Below are 17,338 nucleotides of genomic sequence, written 5' to 3' on the forward strand. Positions count from 1 at the left end.
ATCTGTGGCCTCATTAATACCTGAAGATTAAGAGAGTCTTCCAACACACTTGAGCCCTGGAGTGTGCAGCTATTCTCACCAGCCTTCTTTGATTATTTTTAATGGATGTGTTTGTCTGTTTGTGAGGTCACGCTTTTGTTTACCATATCGTAACAATTTTATTTCCATCTGGTCCTTCAGCTACAAGCACCCAGGGCTCTTTAGAAAAACAGTATAAATCGAGCAATAGAAAAGTGTTCTGCTGGCGGCAAATTGTATCCATTTTAAATTTAACAATAGCATTGTTTTCTTTTTCTTTTATTGATTTGTAATGTAATTTTAATCATTTAGGTCAGATTAATCGTTGTCCTTACAGTAGCGGCACAAACGATATACAGGTTTCTGTCTAAGGTCTGCCAAGGACAAAACAGCATTGAATATTGTACCAGTCTTGGCAGTCATATTTTTTGGGGGGTAAAGTAAAGAAGAAATGCACCACCCAGTCATTCAGCATTGTTGGTAAATTGATTAAAATCTATTCCGCTATAGCAAGATATTTAGTAAGTAAAGGGTCTGAGTGAGGGAACATGGGCAATACAATCCCCACTCCTAATCTTGTTGGAAATCATTTGTTGTTGCCATAATTTGTGCCGGTACTGTATATGTACATATGATGTAGATAGAATGTAAATAAATATTATTATTATTATTATTATTATTATTATTATTATTATTATTATTATTATTATTATTATTATTATTATTAATTTCTTAGCAGACACCCTTCTCCAGGACGACTTACAGTTATTACAAAATATCACAATACAAAGTTCACCTTACAAAATATCACAGTACGGTTAAGAGCAGTTATAAAGTACAATAAAATCAGTAGAAAATAAGATCAAATTCAAATAAGAGCAAAGTAAAGAATACAGTAAATAATTACATTTAAATAGTTACATATCGATGGAAGACAGTGAAATAAATAAATACATAAAGAGAACAAAGATCTGTCCAACCTAGGCTGCCATACCCCTCCGCCTTCCCATCTGCCCTTCTATATACCCCCTCTCTCTCTACACCCCCCCTCCCCCCACCCCACGCTCACTCACAACAAAGTGCTTGCAGCCTGGCAATTAAATAGACAGTGAAACAGAGAGACCGAGACAAGAAAGAAAGTAGGAGCGATACAGAGAGAAAGGAGAGGACCTGACAGGGAGGGAGGGAGTGGAAGAGGGAAACGGGGGTTAGGAGAGAGCTGGTAGCAGCAGCAGCAATAGGAGCTGGTCAGGGACTCCAGTTGCAATGGGCCCCGATGGTGCTGAATGGAGCATGGGCCAGGTTTTAGGGTTTGCCCGCTGCAGTATGTATTGATCTCGTTGTTACACATTTTGCTCTGTTTGTGTGGGTAGCCACCCTGTCTTTGTACGAATGAAGAAAAATATGGGAGGATGAATGGAGCCACCTATCACTGTATCCATCCGGTGTATGTATGTATGTATGTATGTATGTATGTATGTATCTGTACTGGATATATGTAGTAGGTATGTACATATTTGCGTATGTTTAAATGTAGTACCTGTATATATGTAACAACATATGTATAGCATTATATGTTTGAAAGCATGTATGCATGTGTTTATGTGTATATCAAAATAGCTTTCTATTTAAATATGTATAGATATGGATGTAAGTATATGAATAGCACTAAAAAAAGCCATTTAGTAATTAAATTAGATAAACATTTTAACAAATTAGTCTTTATCTATACATCAATTCATAATATACATATGTGCTGCATATGCTACATAAATACATATGTATGTCAGCATACAGGCATATACAGTACGTATCTCTGTCACATTTTCTTGTGAGATGTCTTTGTGTTCCCATTGACAAAGGGTGCTTATATATTTATCATAATTTCCTATAGATTATACAGAACCTCTGCAGCTGCACATTACTGAAGGCATATGATAACCATCTCTCACAGCTTGGTCTTAGAACCTGATGAAGTCAATACAGTCAAAGAACAAAGCCAATCCTTCCTTATATACATGTGTGTGTGTGCATGCGTATGTGCGTGTGTGTGTGTGTGTGTGCATGCGTGTGTGTGTGTGTGCATGTGTGTGTGTGTGTGTGCGTGTGAGAGTCTGAACACAAAGCAGTTTTCTCCAGTCTGTGACATACTCCAGTGAAAAGGGTAACAATTACTGTTCCAATAGAAGTCAGCTTAGGAGCTTAAGAGAATTTAAAGGTGTGGTTGAAAAAATACACCCTATAGAATTCACAGATTTTGCTTCATAAAGTCGAATGAAACCTGCTGAATAATGTTTTGTTAACATATTGAATTGCATTCTGCTTTGTAGTTTTCCATATACTTAACAAAAAACTGACAAAAATTGAGAAATGTGACATTTCAAAATCTAACATGAAATACTGTACTACTATTATGGCTTGAGGTAGACTTTTCCGATATCATTCTATAGTGTCTGTGATCACACGATGTTAAACCAGATATCTAAATTATGTTCATATATAAGTGACCATGTTACTTACAGGGGAAAGGTCAGTATGACTCCAAGCAGCAGGATTCAGGGCAGATAAAAGCAAACATTTCACAGACCACAGAAAGACCACCACCACTGATCTTTAGACTATATATATAAGTATGTAAAAAAAAACAGGACACACGTAGATTAATTTTATGTACAATTAATTTAGAACAAATTATATATTACTAAAGAGGGAAACAAGTGCAATAGTTTTGTTTTAGATGAGTTTGTTTAGCTTCATACAACTATATGCTACAGTATATTTCAACTGAATATATTGGTTTAATTAATGCTGTTTTTAGTACTGTAATTCTATTATTATTTTTAAATGACCTGGTTTCTATATTTATTTGTATAAACTTAAGTATTGTTCTGTAATAACTATTTTATGGTATTGTTTATTTGAATATTATATATATAAAGGAAGCTAAAACCAGACATTTGCTGTATCAAACCCCAAGTCTCCCCTGGTGTGCCATGCAGTGGCCTGAACCGTAGTTTCCTGAAACCAAGTTCCAAGACACAAAGGGGCTTCGTGTTCCCTCAGCTTTAGTTTCCATAGTTACTAGCCATCCCATCATTAATATTGTCCCACTCTGATTGGTTACAGAGGAATCTGGTTCTATCTCCACCACACCTGACTCCACCCCTTCCAGCACTGAAGGTAAGTGACACCTAGACAACAAGAGAGAGATCTACAGCTCTGGCCAAAAGTTTTCATCACCTACAATTTTAGGATTGAGATAATTAAAAAAAAAATTGTGAACATAATTTAGATCTTTCATTTAACTTCATGTAATCAAAGAAACTACAAAATGATATCGCAAAAGTCTACTGGAAACCATAATAGTTGTACAGTATTTCATGTTAGATTTCGAAATGTCAGATTTTTCCAGTTTTTGTCCGTTTTCTGTTAAGTACATGGAAGACTACAAAGTGGTATCTAATTCAATATGTTAACATAATATTATTCAGCGGGTTTAATTTAAAAAAGCAAATTTAGTTAATTCTATAGAGTGATGCAAAACTTTTGGCCATAGCTGTACACAAGGTCAAATGTAGCCTAGTTGATCAATTCCCTGTCTTGAGGAGAAAAGCAACTCTGTTGATAACAGCATACTTTGTAGCTGTGCTCAGCAAAGTGTTCTCAAGAATGCTCACAATCTTAATTTAACCTTCGTTGACCCCTACGGGGGGTGGGGGGTGGGGGGGGAGTAATAATGTAAGACAATAGATTCTGAATTGAGCACGCTGTTGAATACGGTCTCCTTGTGTAAGACAATAGATTCTGAATTGAGCACGCTGTTGAATACGGTCTCCTTGTGTAAGACAATAGATTCTGAATTGAGCACGCTGTTGAATACGGTCTCCTTGTGTAAGACAATAGATTCTGAATTGAGCACGCTGTTGAATACCGTTTCCTTGTGTAAGACAATAGATTCTGAATTGAGCACGCTGTTGAATACGATCTCCTTGTTTTCCAGGCAGAGATGAAGAGTCAGATTTCCCTGAGCTGCAGACAGCTCGGGACTGGTCGAAGGATGAAGAGGAGGAGGAGGAGGTGGGGGGTGGGGGAGGCTGCCCGCTGGTTTGGGGGACCCCTTGCCAGAACTCCTGTGAGCTCACCTTCTCCTACATCACCTTCGCGGAACCGGAGGCCGGCCAATCACAACAGGACTCTGTGGGGGCGAGGAGGAGGCAGAGCCGGACGGCTGGACTGAGCAGGACTGACACAGCCGAGACTCTCCTCCCCGACACGACCAGGAGCTCTCCACTGGGGGATGACTCCTTTGCACAGTGGGATCCCGCTTTTTCCTTAGTGGAAGATTCCAAGACTTGGGAACAGGGTTTATCCGAGGACCTTCAGGGCACTCCTGAGTGGAGCTTGGAATACCATCTCCAGCCTGGGATTTCAGAGCCCTTGGGAGGACAGAGGGACAGAATTCCGGATGGACAGATTTCCGAGACGGAGGATGTCACTCCCAGGAGTTCAGTAATCCCTGGTAAGAGTCCCCCTAATCTACTAGAAAACATATTTATTTACAATATTTACAATGTTCACGGTTTTGGTCCAACTCTTGCGAGGGAGTCTCAGCCTTTGAGCGGTAAGTCCAAACAGGAGCCAGGCACAGACGAGTATGGCTCCTTGATTAAATCCACCAAGTCTGAACTGGCCCCCTTGGTCACAGAGAGTGCCCCTGGTTACATTGACAAACAAGTGTTCATAGGAAAGTTAGAGCTCCTTTTTCTGGTCTTCTCACTCCCTCATATTCCCCAAACAGAACTAACTCCCCAAGCTCACACAGTTCCCTATATGCTCCAGACTCAGACCCATCAATCGAGCAATAGCCAATCACTGTATTGAAGGAACCAGCAGGAGCACCTGTGTACCTGTGTGGCTGCCCTTACCAAGATGTCCACTGCAAACCCGGCCCTAGACCTGTGTCAGATCCATCTTGGTAAGGAAAGGGAAATTAGCCTCAATAGCAATAGCACCTCCCTATGTTGGAAGGCCAGACTTCACTCCTGCTAATAACCCTCACCTGACACAGGTGTGTTTCGTGGTTTCTTTTAAAATGGCATTTAATCTTCCCAAACTATTATATGTATAATTGTTTTTACATTCTGTATCACCCCTTTACAATCACAGCATACCTCTTTTAAAATTTCAGTTTTGCTTTTGCTGCTACAACAGAGCTTGAAGTGTGTATACCCTCCTAATGCTGAAAGTAGTAGCATTAACATTCTTATCTGGATCACAGAGTACAGTGGCAAGCAGGTGTAATGTGGGAGGGTACTTTTTCATTACAGCTGAAACTACATTTGGGAATGTAAACAAACTGGGCTGTCAACACGTTTTTTTTCTGAAATGTAGTATCCAGAAGACAAGGGAAAATTTAAATATGGGCCAAAATATGGAGAACCTGGATCAGCGCTCAATACGGGCTCATGGAAACAAGTTGAGATTCATTAATGAACAACATTTCCTCTGTCTGTTTGCAGAGTCGCTGCAGTCCAGCGCTGACCCCTACGTGACCTCAGATCCCACCACGCTACTCTTTACCACACTGCCAGGGGCGGGGCATCAGTACTCCCACCCCATTGGTCTACACAGTCAGGAAGAGCAAATCAGTGAGCAGTGGTACACAGCGTTAACCCAATCAGAGAGCCCGAAAGGAGGCATGCTCCTATCAGGTGAGTTCTCATAATCCTGTAATAAATATACACTGTGGCCGCTTCATTGGGACCTGTACCTAATATCTGTCTGGGACCCCTTTTCCCTTGACATGCAATGCGGGATAGACTCCACAAGGTGTTGGAAGATGTCTATTCAGTCATTAATATTTCACACACTTGGTGCAGAGAGGTAGAAAAAGGATTGCTATTATGCAAGTTACTCCCAAACATGCTCACTTGGATTGAGACTGGGGGTCAATCGGAGTTCATAGTTGCGATATAGGTAAATAAGTTATCTTAGCCTCACTCCATTCATTCAATGATATTCGTTCAATAAACACGCGTTCATTAACCTGGACTCCCAGGTGTTTAACAAGCTACACACAGGGCATGTGTTAGGGTTTGTGTGGGCATGCCAGGGTTTTGGGAAGGTATGCAGACAGACAAAAAGAGAATTCAAAATGAAAAATATATAAATGATTTTTGTCGAGAGTTCTCTAATACCTGGGTGGTAATAACTGACCCAAATTTCTTCAGAATTGTTGTCGAAAAGAAAGGAGATGAAAAGTCCTCAGGAGTTCATTTGGTCCAGTTTGTATTGACTAGATCTACTTTCTGCATACCTTAATGTTTGGGCATCAAACTTTGACTGATACACTTATCCCCTTTAACCGCAGGGATCGTATGCAGCCACTCTATCAGATCCCAATCACAGCACTGATGTAACAAGGTGGAGCACAAACCAGTGACCACACACACTGCAAACCATTGTGTTGCACAAGCCAGACTTGTCTGCTGTAACCTCGGGAGTCAGAATCTGTAATGGCAATGAGTCACACAACACTGCTCGTTACAAAATCAACAGCACTTCCATTGCTTTAAGACTACTGTCATTTGCGACAGTAGAACTCATATATATATGAGTCACAATTTATATTATTCGCAAAACACAGTGCAGCCCAATGTAGTGGGCATTGCTTTATTATCACAAGGCACAGCACACTTAAAAAGACAGCGGGATGTACAGTAAGCTATCGAAGGTCAGGTCTCCTAGCATTAGGCATTGTATTAGTCTGCGAGCCATTTAAAATCTACCTCTAAGCCTTTGAAAGTCTGACAAGTAGACTATTTGGCTTTCACAGACTTTGGTTTATCCTGCATTCAGTGTAAACACATGCACACACACACACACACACACACACACACACACACACACACACACACACACACACACACACACACACTCACTTGAATTATTTCACATTATTCACAGGATACATTAGTCCAGACCCTCTTGGGGCCTAAGGCCTAGTATTGATCTACAGGACAGAAGCCTGAGTGCAGTGCTCTTCCTGGTCTCCATGACGACGGCTCCCCTGGGCCTGAGGAATGAAGGTAATTAGAAGGAGCAGATACAGCCCGTCTGAAGCTTCTCCCAACGTCAGCAATTTACTGGAGAATCAACAAGGCAGCTGGGCTCAAACCTTATTGAGAGCGCCAGGCCATACTGACAGCTCTAAATAAAATTGCATAAACCAAATGAATAAGTAATATCACAGCCAGTCCTTCTGCGTGTGTAGTAAATAGACCATACTGACAGCTCTAATAAGACATTGCCAAAGAGCAGCATTTTATAGATTTTTTCCCAAAGTAGGGTTCTGGTAAATGTTTAGTTCACAAATGTATATAATATTTTCTGTACTGTCATTCTTAATGTTTTTTTTTTTGGTTTCTCTCACTTGTTGAACCACGTGGGGGAAAATAAACCACAGCATTGCTGCAGCCTGATATGCATTCATATTTCAAATACTGACAAGGGAATTAGTTGATAGCAACAGTCTTGTATTATATCATATCAAATGCTAGAGCTGAGAGCCTGCGAGTGAGGGTGGAGGAGCGGCTTTCACAGCCTTGTAAAGGAGATCAAACAACCCACCCAGTCCAGGAAAAGGTCAACAGCAGGTGTGACCCTTCCCGTGATTGGTCAGTTATAATTAGGCCCGCTGGCTTTTTTTTCTGCTGACCAGGCTGGGAGGCTAGAAAAAGCACACAGGGTTTTGAACGTTAGGCTGTGAGGGCGCAGAAGGGACTCGCCAGCCAATATGGCAAACAAAGGTGAGGCTTGATGTTGTTGTTGTTGTCGCTGAGCTGTGAAAATAATTTGTCGGAGGAGAGGCTCTTAAACTTTGTTTTGAGAATAATGGCAGAAATGTACTCCAGATCCATTTTTGAAATGCAAACCCCTGAATACAGAAACAGCCTTTAATATAGTAACCTGTTATAGAACCTTATGTGTTATTTCAGTGTTGCGAGTCTATAGGTAAACCTATGAGCTCTTTTGTTCCTATACAATTTCCCATTCTGAATAATATGTGATTTATTTGGTTTCTAGGATTCATATCCTATATAAGCGAATACTGTAGGAATATTAAAGGGGTGTCTTGTCTATATGATAATAGCAGTCTTTTACACAATGTTTGTATAGATATGACTATACTGTGTTATATTAGTGACTGATTCGTTTCGTTGGAGACGCAAATGTGCAACTGGCTTTGTTTTAAATCCAAATATAAGACATCAAAATTAAATAAAAATGACAGTCTTCCTTGCTTGTGAAACATCTTCGACTTTGGTGCAGATTCTATCCACTCAGAAAGCTGTTTTATTCACTCAACATGTCCTGTAGCTGTTGCTTAATTATATCAGCACACAATGTAGTAAGATTTATTGGGCTGAGTTTATATATAAGTCATATTGGATGAATCACGGTATAGTTCTATATTGGTATTTTTATAACCATATGGGATATGTATGAATGTATTTATCAATATATCTGAATATATTTTGTGATTTAACAACCTATTCAAGGAATAGGAAGAGTATTACATTATATTACTGACTATAAAATCAGATAGCAAAATGGAGACCTGCTATTAAAATTTTAGCTCTAGTTTTCCAAATTGCTCAAATATACACAGTGGTTAATATACTTGTCCATCCTGCTCTTTGCAATGCTTTTTCATGGTTTCACTGTGGATTACTACACTGCACAATGTTTCAATCACACATCAGTAGACTTTAGAAAGGAGTGTTTACTGCTGTTGTTTCTCTACCTGTTGGGTAAGTGTTGCCAATGATGCACTGCTGCTGTTGTTGTTTTTTTTGCCCGCTAAGAATCGTGTTTGATTCCCTTGACCTCCAATGCCAATGCAGTGGTAATTATTATTATTATTTGTTTATTTGGCAGACACCTTAGACTTACAGAGACTATGGTGTGTGAACCATGCATCAGCTGCAGAGTCACTTACAACAATGTCTCACCTGAAAGATGGTGCACAAGGAGGTTAAGTGACTTGCTCAGGGTCACACACAGTGAGTCAGTGAGTGAGCTGGGAGCTGCAAGCCCTTTTCTTTAACCACTGGACCTCACACCTCCAGTGGCAGTTTAAATGTAGCCATTGACTACGTTTCCAATGAAAATAGGGTTTGCATGCTATGACTGTTGCGCAATTATTCCTGAAAGAAAAATTCATTCAGGTGGGGATGGCAGAGTTGAAAGGTCATATTGTCACATGACTTGAATGAAATGAGGAAGACTGTTCAGTCCTGGCACTTAGGATTCTCCAGACAAGCCTCAAGCAGCTTAAAACCAGGCAAAGGCAGATTTAAAGCGACCAAGCACCCACAGAGTCAAATAGTTGAGGTAATATTTTAAACAGTTAGATCAGCCATCACTTAAAAAAAAATCGATATATTTATAAGTCATGTATTTGCTCTATTTGAGAACGTACTGTTTCTGCATTACATTTTTAAAATGCCATTTATATGGCATTTTAACACTTCACAATGACCTCACAGTCACTTCACAATGACCTCACAATCACTTCACAATGACCTCACAATCACTTCTCAATGACCTCAATCACTTCACAATCACTTCACAATCACTTCACAATCACGGGACGTGCAATTAGTCAGCTACCGTTTCCTGAGGTCGACTGTCGCTTTCTATATAACTAGACGACTATTCAGTGCCACCCCTTATGCAAGCTGCACACCCTTTAAGTTCAATACAATTGAATGAGCTGTTAGCAAGATAGAGCTAAAGTGGATGAGCAACATATTTCACGGCATTCCTGTCAGCTGGGTTAGTCCTCCCCATCGGGGGATACTAAGTTCTGAACGGTTTGGCTTGGCGATCAATAACTCAGGAAGGCATTGAGATGATTCTAGACCGACTCTTTGACAAAGACCTGTAAGGCGCTTTACGAGTGTCTTCAAGGGGGCAATAAAACAGAGTGCAGCTATTTTAAAACTCAGTGCTGCGCTGTTTATCACATGATTTATATTTGAGCAATCCTGTGTCCCATGCTGTCTAAAACATGGTTTAGCCAGGCTGTATTTCAGAACACCTTGTAGAAAAAATATGTGATCTGTTTGTTGCTAGTTTATGTAGCAATCTTGTTTTTTGTCATTCGAAACCAAGGGATTTAATGTAGACCTATAATTGCAAATTCTAGTGGGGTACTTGCAAGCTTTTCTGAGTTACAGAGAGATTTGTTGTTCATAATTTACTCAATCTAATGGATGGAACATATTTAAAAAAACATAACTTCTTGTCTCATTCAGGTCAGACTCTAGGCATGCAAACAGAACTGCTCCTTCACCCCCTAAGAGAAAGGGTGCTCCCTCCAGTCCAGGGTGGGCTTGAGGCATGGAGGCTGAATTGCTCCCTCACCCCCTAAGAGAAAGGGTGCTCCCTCCAGTCCAGGGTGGGCTTGAGGCATGGAGGCTGAATTGCTCCTTCACCCCCTAAGAGGAAGGGTGCTCCCTCCAGTCCAGGGTGGGCTTGAGGCATGGAGGCTGAATTACTCCCTCACTCTGCTCAGTTCAATACAAACAGGAAACTTTATTCCCATGCACAGGGAGCAGTTTCTGATGGGTATGTCAAGCTTTGGCTAGCAGTGAATTCTGTGGTAGGAAGTGCTGTAATGTGAGACTGGAGCTGAGGAGAGAGAGTGGGGGGAGTGAGGGGGGGCAGTGTGAGGTGTTGGAGCAGCTGGATAGGGGGGAAGGAACAGGACGTCTCTCTGGGGCCCCTCTCCAAACTCACTTTCCCTCCCTCTCTACGAAAGTTCTGGCTAAACTTACTGCATGCTTCATAGTTTTACCCAGAATCCCAAGACAAACTGGGTGCCCTACAGTAGCATTTGCTATTGCCCTAGGAACCCTTTCTCCTGCATAGCATCAGCACAGGGGGTTTTATTCAAAGGGTAAGAAGGCTCAAGTGTCCACTCAAGGGGGCTCCTATCTGTGTCTAGTGTTGGAAAGACACTGCAGGCATTTTAGCTTTAAACCCTGAAGGCCCATAGACAAGGCAGTCTTTGACATCTTGAGTTTTAAACAAAGAACTAACGCCTCGTTACTGCGATAAACATTGAACTGATTTGCAGGCCATGCTTTCAGACACTTTCTTGGTCCTTTCATTTGGAGAATGATATTGTCCCCACCCCTTCAGAGCGTGAGTGACAGACTTTACAGCCAGTAAGAATCTTGACCCTGCTGCTGTGAAATGAATTACAAGTGAAACAGATTTGCTCATAGGAAGACAAGCAAACTAAGTACTTTCTTTTACCTAGTGTGTCATGTTTTAAAATGTACATAGATCTTTACAATATCATATGTTTCTTTGAAAGCTGCACAGTTGACACCTGGATAGTGAAGTATTTTGTTAGCTGAAGCCATTTTAAAAGCAGGTAAACTTGTAATAGGGACATGGTGTGCTAAGATGGGACTAGCCTTAATAGACCTGCTATCTCATTCCTAACTTTTCTCGTGTTGGTGGCTTTCTCTCGTTAAACCTCGTTGTCCCTCTCCTGTTCTGTCTCTCTCCCAGTGGTCTCAGAGCTCATCTACTGGAAGGACTCCAAGCGGACGGGCGCTGTGTTCACCGGCCTGGTGGTGGCGCTCATCTCCCTGTCTCAGCTCAGCATCATCAGTGTCATCTCCAACCTGGCCTTCCTCCTCATGTGTGTCACCCTGGGCATGCAGCTCTACACCAAGATCCTGCAGGTCTTGAACAAGTCTGATGGAGCCAGCCCCTTCCAGTGAGTCCCGCCCAGGATCAGAGCAGCTTCGTAAATATTATTCATTAAAACAGACTTTAAATAACTAACGAGTTAAAGCATTGTGAGGAGAGCTCTATATCACACTGAAAACTGTACATCCACTTGCTTACATGTATAGAAACCCTTCCAGACTAATTATTTTATTTCCCAAAGTTATATTAAGTGTGGTGGAAATGAAATTGCCCCATTGACTCATCGCCATGGACTCCCATTGTATTGTGTCAGGGATGTGATATTACGCGATTGTAGTACAATTTAGTATCTAAGAACATTTCTGTTGTTTTGTATAATCCTATGAAATGCCTTGCACTGTTTTTTATAAAGTGATTGTATAAAGCTTGTGTGTGTGTGTGTAGGAAGTACCTGGATATCGATATCAGCCTCTCTCAGAAGCAGACGCAGCACTATGTCGACAGGGTCATTGTAATGGGCACAGTGGCCGCCATTGAGCTGAGGAGACTTGCTCTCGTTGAGGACTTCATTGACTCCTTGAAGGTAGGAGAATCCATCTCTCTCTGTCAGTCCTGTCCTCCCCTCTACTTAATTCTTGCCTTCCAACTCTCTTCCCTCGCTCCATCTCTATCAATCTTTCCTCCCTCCTCCTCCTCATCCTCCTCCCTCTCGCTTCTCACTGTCCCTCCTCCTCTCATGTCTTTCTCTCACTTTCCCTCCCTCTGTGACATCAATTATGTATAAGAATATGCAGGTGACTTTATTAAACATGCCAGATATCGTTGAGTGTAATAAGCGTTGGCACCCAACGCTTATTACACCATAATTCAAGGTAACAGATTAAGAACAAGCATTTAATAAACTGTAACCACTTTTTAATAAAATTCAATGCAAAATACAACATTTCTAGTTATTTAACAAATAATATTTATCAAAAAAACAAACAAACTTATTTCATGACTAAAGTATTAGCTCCCCTGCTTTAGTATTTTGTGTCTCCTCCTTTTGCTTTTATTTGAGCTTTCAGATGTTTATGATAATTCTTAACCAGTATGTTACATCATATTGGTGAAATATGCACCCATTCTGTCTTGCATATTTCCTTCACCCCAGACAGATTAGATTTACAATGATGGCTACAGCTTTTTTCAGACCAGTCTGAAGCATTTCTATTGGATTGAGATCTGGTGATTCCAGAACTTTTAACTTGGTTTTCTTCAAGAATTCCAATGTTGACTTAGCCGTATGCTTTGGGTCGTTGTCGTGTTGGAAGATAAACTGTCTGCCAAACCTTTAGGTGACCACACAGTGTGTCAGAGAGTGTCTCTGTCAGACAGCTTTTCATCCTCCATGTACCCTTCAGTTTTCATGATGCTCCTGTATAATAAATAGATACACAATATGTTGGGCAAATGTAGAGGGTATTTAGTTCATGTAAATATATTTGTGTTTCCCTCTCCCCCTCCCAATTCTTCATTGCAGAGATGCTGTAAGTTAACCCCATGTGTGTGTTCTCAGTTTGCAGTTCTCATGTACTTGCTGACTTACATTGGAGCTGTGTTCAATGCCCTTACTCTCCTCATTATAGGTAAGATCATCTATTCTCACCACCTCAATGACTGGAGAGAGCTGGGATTCACAGTTGATTTGGTCTTCTCTCTTCAGTCGTTAGGCTGTAGTTTGTAATGAACTTTCAGAGCCCATTGTAATTAAACATAGCCCACTTTTCAATTACAATATCACGTAACATTTCATAGTGAGAGAACGAACACTAACTAGTAAACCCGGTTTCCAATTGATTACAACTTAGCCTATTTTTTTTTTTTTTTTTTTTACTATTCAATTATGGTCCAAACTGTGCAAAATACACGAATCTCAGAAATTGCAAAACTGTAGTTAGACCACTTTAATACTCTGGGGTCCTGTTGTGACACATGTCTCTCTTCTATTCCAGCTGTGATCTGTGTTTTCTCTCTGCCGCTGCTTTACAGACAACACCAGGTAACATCCTCTAATCAACTCACCATGCGTGCATGAGACGGAGCGTGTAGAGTCTATACCACAGAAGTACCAACCAACCAAGCCCCTACTGTCATCCAGCTAGCAAGTCAGATCTGTCTCATTTTGTACTGTCTTTCAATGGGGATATGCAGATTTTATATATTACAGAATGCAAGGATTCCATCTGCATATCAGTCAGTCACATGACGGTCAGCTGTTTTAAAAATTGTGTGCTGCAATGTTATTTTAGTTTCAGTTTATTCTCTTTGTGTCCACAGGCAGGGTCAGCACAGGTAAATCTGAATAGTGCAATACTAATACAAAGAGAGACCTGAGTAGACCATACTCAGTAAATAACAATACAACAATAAAATAATTCCAAACAATTACTATACATACAAAAATAATATGTGCGTGTATATATATATACACACATACACATACATGGACATAAAAAAACAATTATAAAAATGTTAAAAGAAATATATAAACACATAATTCCGGTTTCATTACAACTAAAACAAGTTCATCTCCAGTGTATTTGTTCCTTATGTGTGTGTGTGTGTGTGTGTGTGTGTGTGTGTGTGTGTGTGTGTGTGTGTGTGTGTGTGTGTGTTGCTGTGTAATGTGTGACTCAGCTGTCCTCTCTGTGTTTCAGGTGCAGATTGACAAGTATGTGGAGCTGGTCAGAGTACAGCTCAGTGACATCCGTGCAAAGTGAGTACCCAGCACCCTCTGGTGGCGCTCAGGGGAATAGCGAAATAGGAATTGGAAGCTTTGCATTGATGCGAGCTGGGAATTTGCATCAGGGTTTGATTAAGATGTAGGGCTGGATTCTCAAAGTTATTTACTTTAAATAAGGATCACGTTTGTTTTTAGAAAGAAAAAGAAAAAAAAAATCCTTGTTGCATATATACTTATTGTATCCAGCACCGGATTCTAGCGAATGGTACAAGGCAAGTGGACTTTACTAAAACCAGCACAATAAAATCTTAAAACCTGATTTTCCGCTCATTTCACTGTAATTTTATGGTACTCAGTAATGTTAATATGTGGCTCTGTAAACCACCCCACCTCGATTTAATACAGAGTGGAGCCACTGTTAAGATCTGCACTGTCCAGCCGTGTTGGCTAAAAGAGTCATACTGATTAGCCGGGGCTCTTAAAGAGCCGTGCTTAAAAATATATCACTGATGAAAACAAAGTTAGTAGCTTAATAGTAACTACAGCTCTGGCCAAATGTTTTGCATCACCTAGAATTTTAGGGTTGAGACATCATTTAAAAATAAAAAAGCTACATGAACATAATCTTTTATTTAGTAAAATGAGTTCATTCTATCCTTAGATTGGACACCATATTGTGAAGCTCAGTCAGTCATAAGGACCCTATAGCCACCCATTGGACAGCCCCTGGTTTAGATAGTTCAAATAGACCATCGTTTGTATTGGACATTTAGTTAGGATTTACTGAAATTAGATCCATGTTTTTATGTGATTTTTCCCCCTAATCCAGTTGAATATCCTTCTTTTCTAGGATCCAGGCGAAAATTCCAAGTGCCAAACCCAAGGAGGAGTGAGTCGGGTCAGAACACACAAAGTCTTTAATTAGAGATCCTCATTGTCAATTTTTATAGACCGTATAGAACTCCCAATCTAATTATGTGTCCTATCCACTGGGCTGCAGGGAGAGATGAATATAACGAACGACAGAAAAGATTCATAAAAAAAATGGTCCTCCTGAAAAGATCCTACAGCTAAATGTTCTGTAGACATTCTAAACAAAAATGGAAAGCAGCAAAACATTAGTGTAAAACCAAGAGAACACGTGTGAATAATCCTTCCTAATCCCTTTGAAAACCAACACATAGACGTTGTCCCGATGTTTAATCTATCCAAATACAATGTTATCGAAGTTATAAGGCCCTCAGTCTACACAGTAATCCCCCTCTCAATTTCTGGGGCACTATTCCCAAAGCTACAAAATGGCTTATTTCACTGTTTAAAGAAAGGTATTTCAGGATATTGCACCATTAAACATAGAATGCATTAAAGCAAAAAAAAAACATTTTGTGAAATATCCCCTTCTTCTTCTTATACTGGCCAGAGCGATCTTTAGTAGAAATATTTCTGATCTTTGATGCAACTGTTTTTTCTTTCTTTGAAGTCGTTTTAAAAATAAATTGTGCAGCTCAGTGCAGTGTGTTCAATCATTCACCGGAAGCAAACTAAACCGGCTGCCAGGTTCCTAATGCAGCGGAACAGGCAGCGCGTCAATAAGGCAAACGTCTGCTGTATTTATTTTTAAATGATAAAAAAAATGCATGTCTTATTCATGAGTGATTTTTTTCAAATCTGTTTTAATGAATAAAATATTGTTTGATACTTCTGAAACTTTCACAGGGTGTTTTTAAAGATGCCAACACTGTCATAGACTTAAAAACAGACTTTGATCATCAATTCTCTAAAGAATCTAATTTCAGTTTTCTCTAACAGAAATTTTGTACAAAAAAGCAACTTCAAAAACCACCCAATGCCCCTTGAAATCATGTACAAATACCCCTCCCCAGACTTCACCCCTTACCTACTAGTCCCTCTTCCATACAACCACCCCACTAAACAAACATAATTCATTAATACATTTATTTATTCATTACAATTTTTTTCCCCCTCTATTTAGTTTTGAATACCTGGGTGGAGTAATTCTTACCCCTTTCTGTATACTATGACCACTACATACTTTGTCCTCTCACTCCAGAGAAACTAGTGATGATAATGATAAATATGATCAAAGATTATCTCAAAGATTCAGCAGCAAAAGCATGGCTTGGTAACCAATTCTAGACTCTCTCTGTGAGAACAAACATGTCTCCTACTCTCTGTCTCTACTTAATTCCCAACCAAATCAAATAGATTCAACCTAAGAGAAAAAACGACACTGTCAGGTTGAAAATCATGACTACTTCACTTGAGATCTCAGTATGATATCAGTGTATTCCCCACATAAAACCAAAACCACACAGCAATGGCAACGCAATGGATTTGGATCCCATATTGCCCACTGGATTACCAGAAGTGTGTATTGTGTGGTCATACCACTGGGATTTCATTGATATTTCAAATACGAGACCATTGTGGTGTCTTACCAATTGCAGGCTCATCCCTTTGTAGCTTCCCTTGTGCTTCAGCCATTGTGTCCCCATTGAAGTGTCCCCAATGGGAACACAGCGGGAACACAAAGTCTTAATAAAGGATTCAAATCCAAATGGCATTCTTTTTGTATTGTTAACAAGTAAAAGACTACTTTTCAACAACTTGCAATAAATAAGTAGCCAAAAGAAAAGTGGGTGGCGTTTTTTTTTTTTCTTTCTGTAGCACTGTGTTAATTTCCAGTGATGAATTAGTCCTGCATACACTCAAGACATTGAAAAAGAAATGCATGGCATTGCCGTTGTTAACGTTCTTTTAGTAATTCAAAGTGTCAAATAGACTGAAGGCGGCACTGGCTTCTTGAGTCTTTTGAAAAAAAATCCATTACAGTTACAACTT

General features: G+C 40.1%; 1 protein-coding gene across 2 annotated transcripts; it reads left to right on the forward strand.

The window, feature by feature from the left end:
• The first annotated feature begins 1,210 nt into the window (after nt 1-1,210).
• On the forward strand, nt 1,211-17,132 carry LOC117395832 (reticulon-2-like). Of its 2 annotated transcripts, XM_059004785.1 has the most exons (10): nt 1,211-1,342; nt 3,145-3,198; nt 4,019-4,537; nt 5,538-5,729; nt 11,608-11,818; nt 12,196-12,334; nt 13,310-13,379; nt 13,746-13,792; nt 14,451-14,509; nt 15,327-17,132. In XM_059004785.1, exons 1-10 carry the CDS (start codon nt 1,285-1,287, stop codon nt 15,367-15,369), a joined length of 1,392 nt encoding a protein of 463 aa, XP_058860768.1. In that variant the 5' UTR covers nt 1,211-1,284; the 3' UTR covers nt 15,370-17,132. The 2 variants fall into 2 exon arrangements, with proteins under 2 accessions (XP_058860768.1, XP_058860769.1); XM_059004786.1 differs by lacking the exon at nt 3,145-3,198 and having other exon boundaries at nt 1,224-1,342.
• Nucleotides 17,133-17,338: the final 206 nt, after the last annotated feature.

This window comes from Acipenser ruthenus, chromosome 30 (genome assembly GCF_902713425.1).
Source record: "Acipenser ruthenus chromosome 30, fAciRut3.2 maternal haplotype, whole genome shotgun sequence".
Lineage (NCBI taxonomy): Eukaryota > Metazoa > Chordata > Actinopteri > Acipenseriformes > Acipenseridae > Acipenser > Acipenser ruthenus.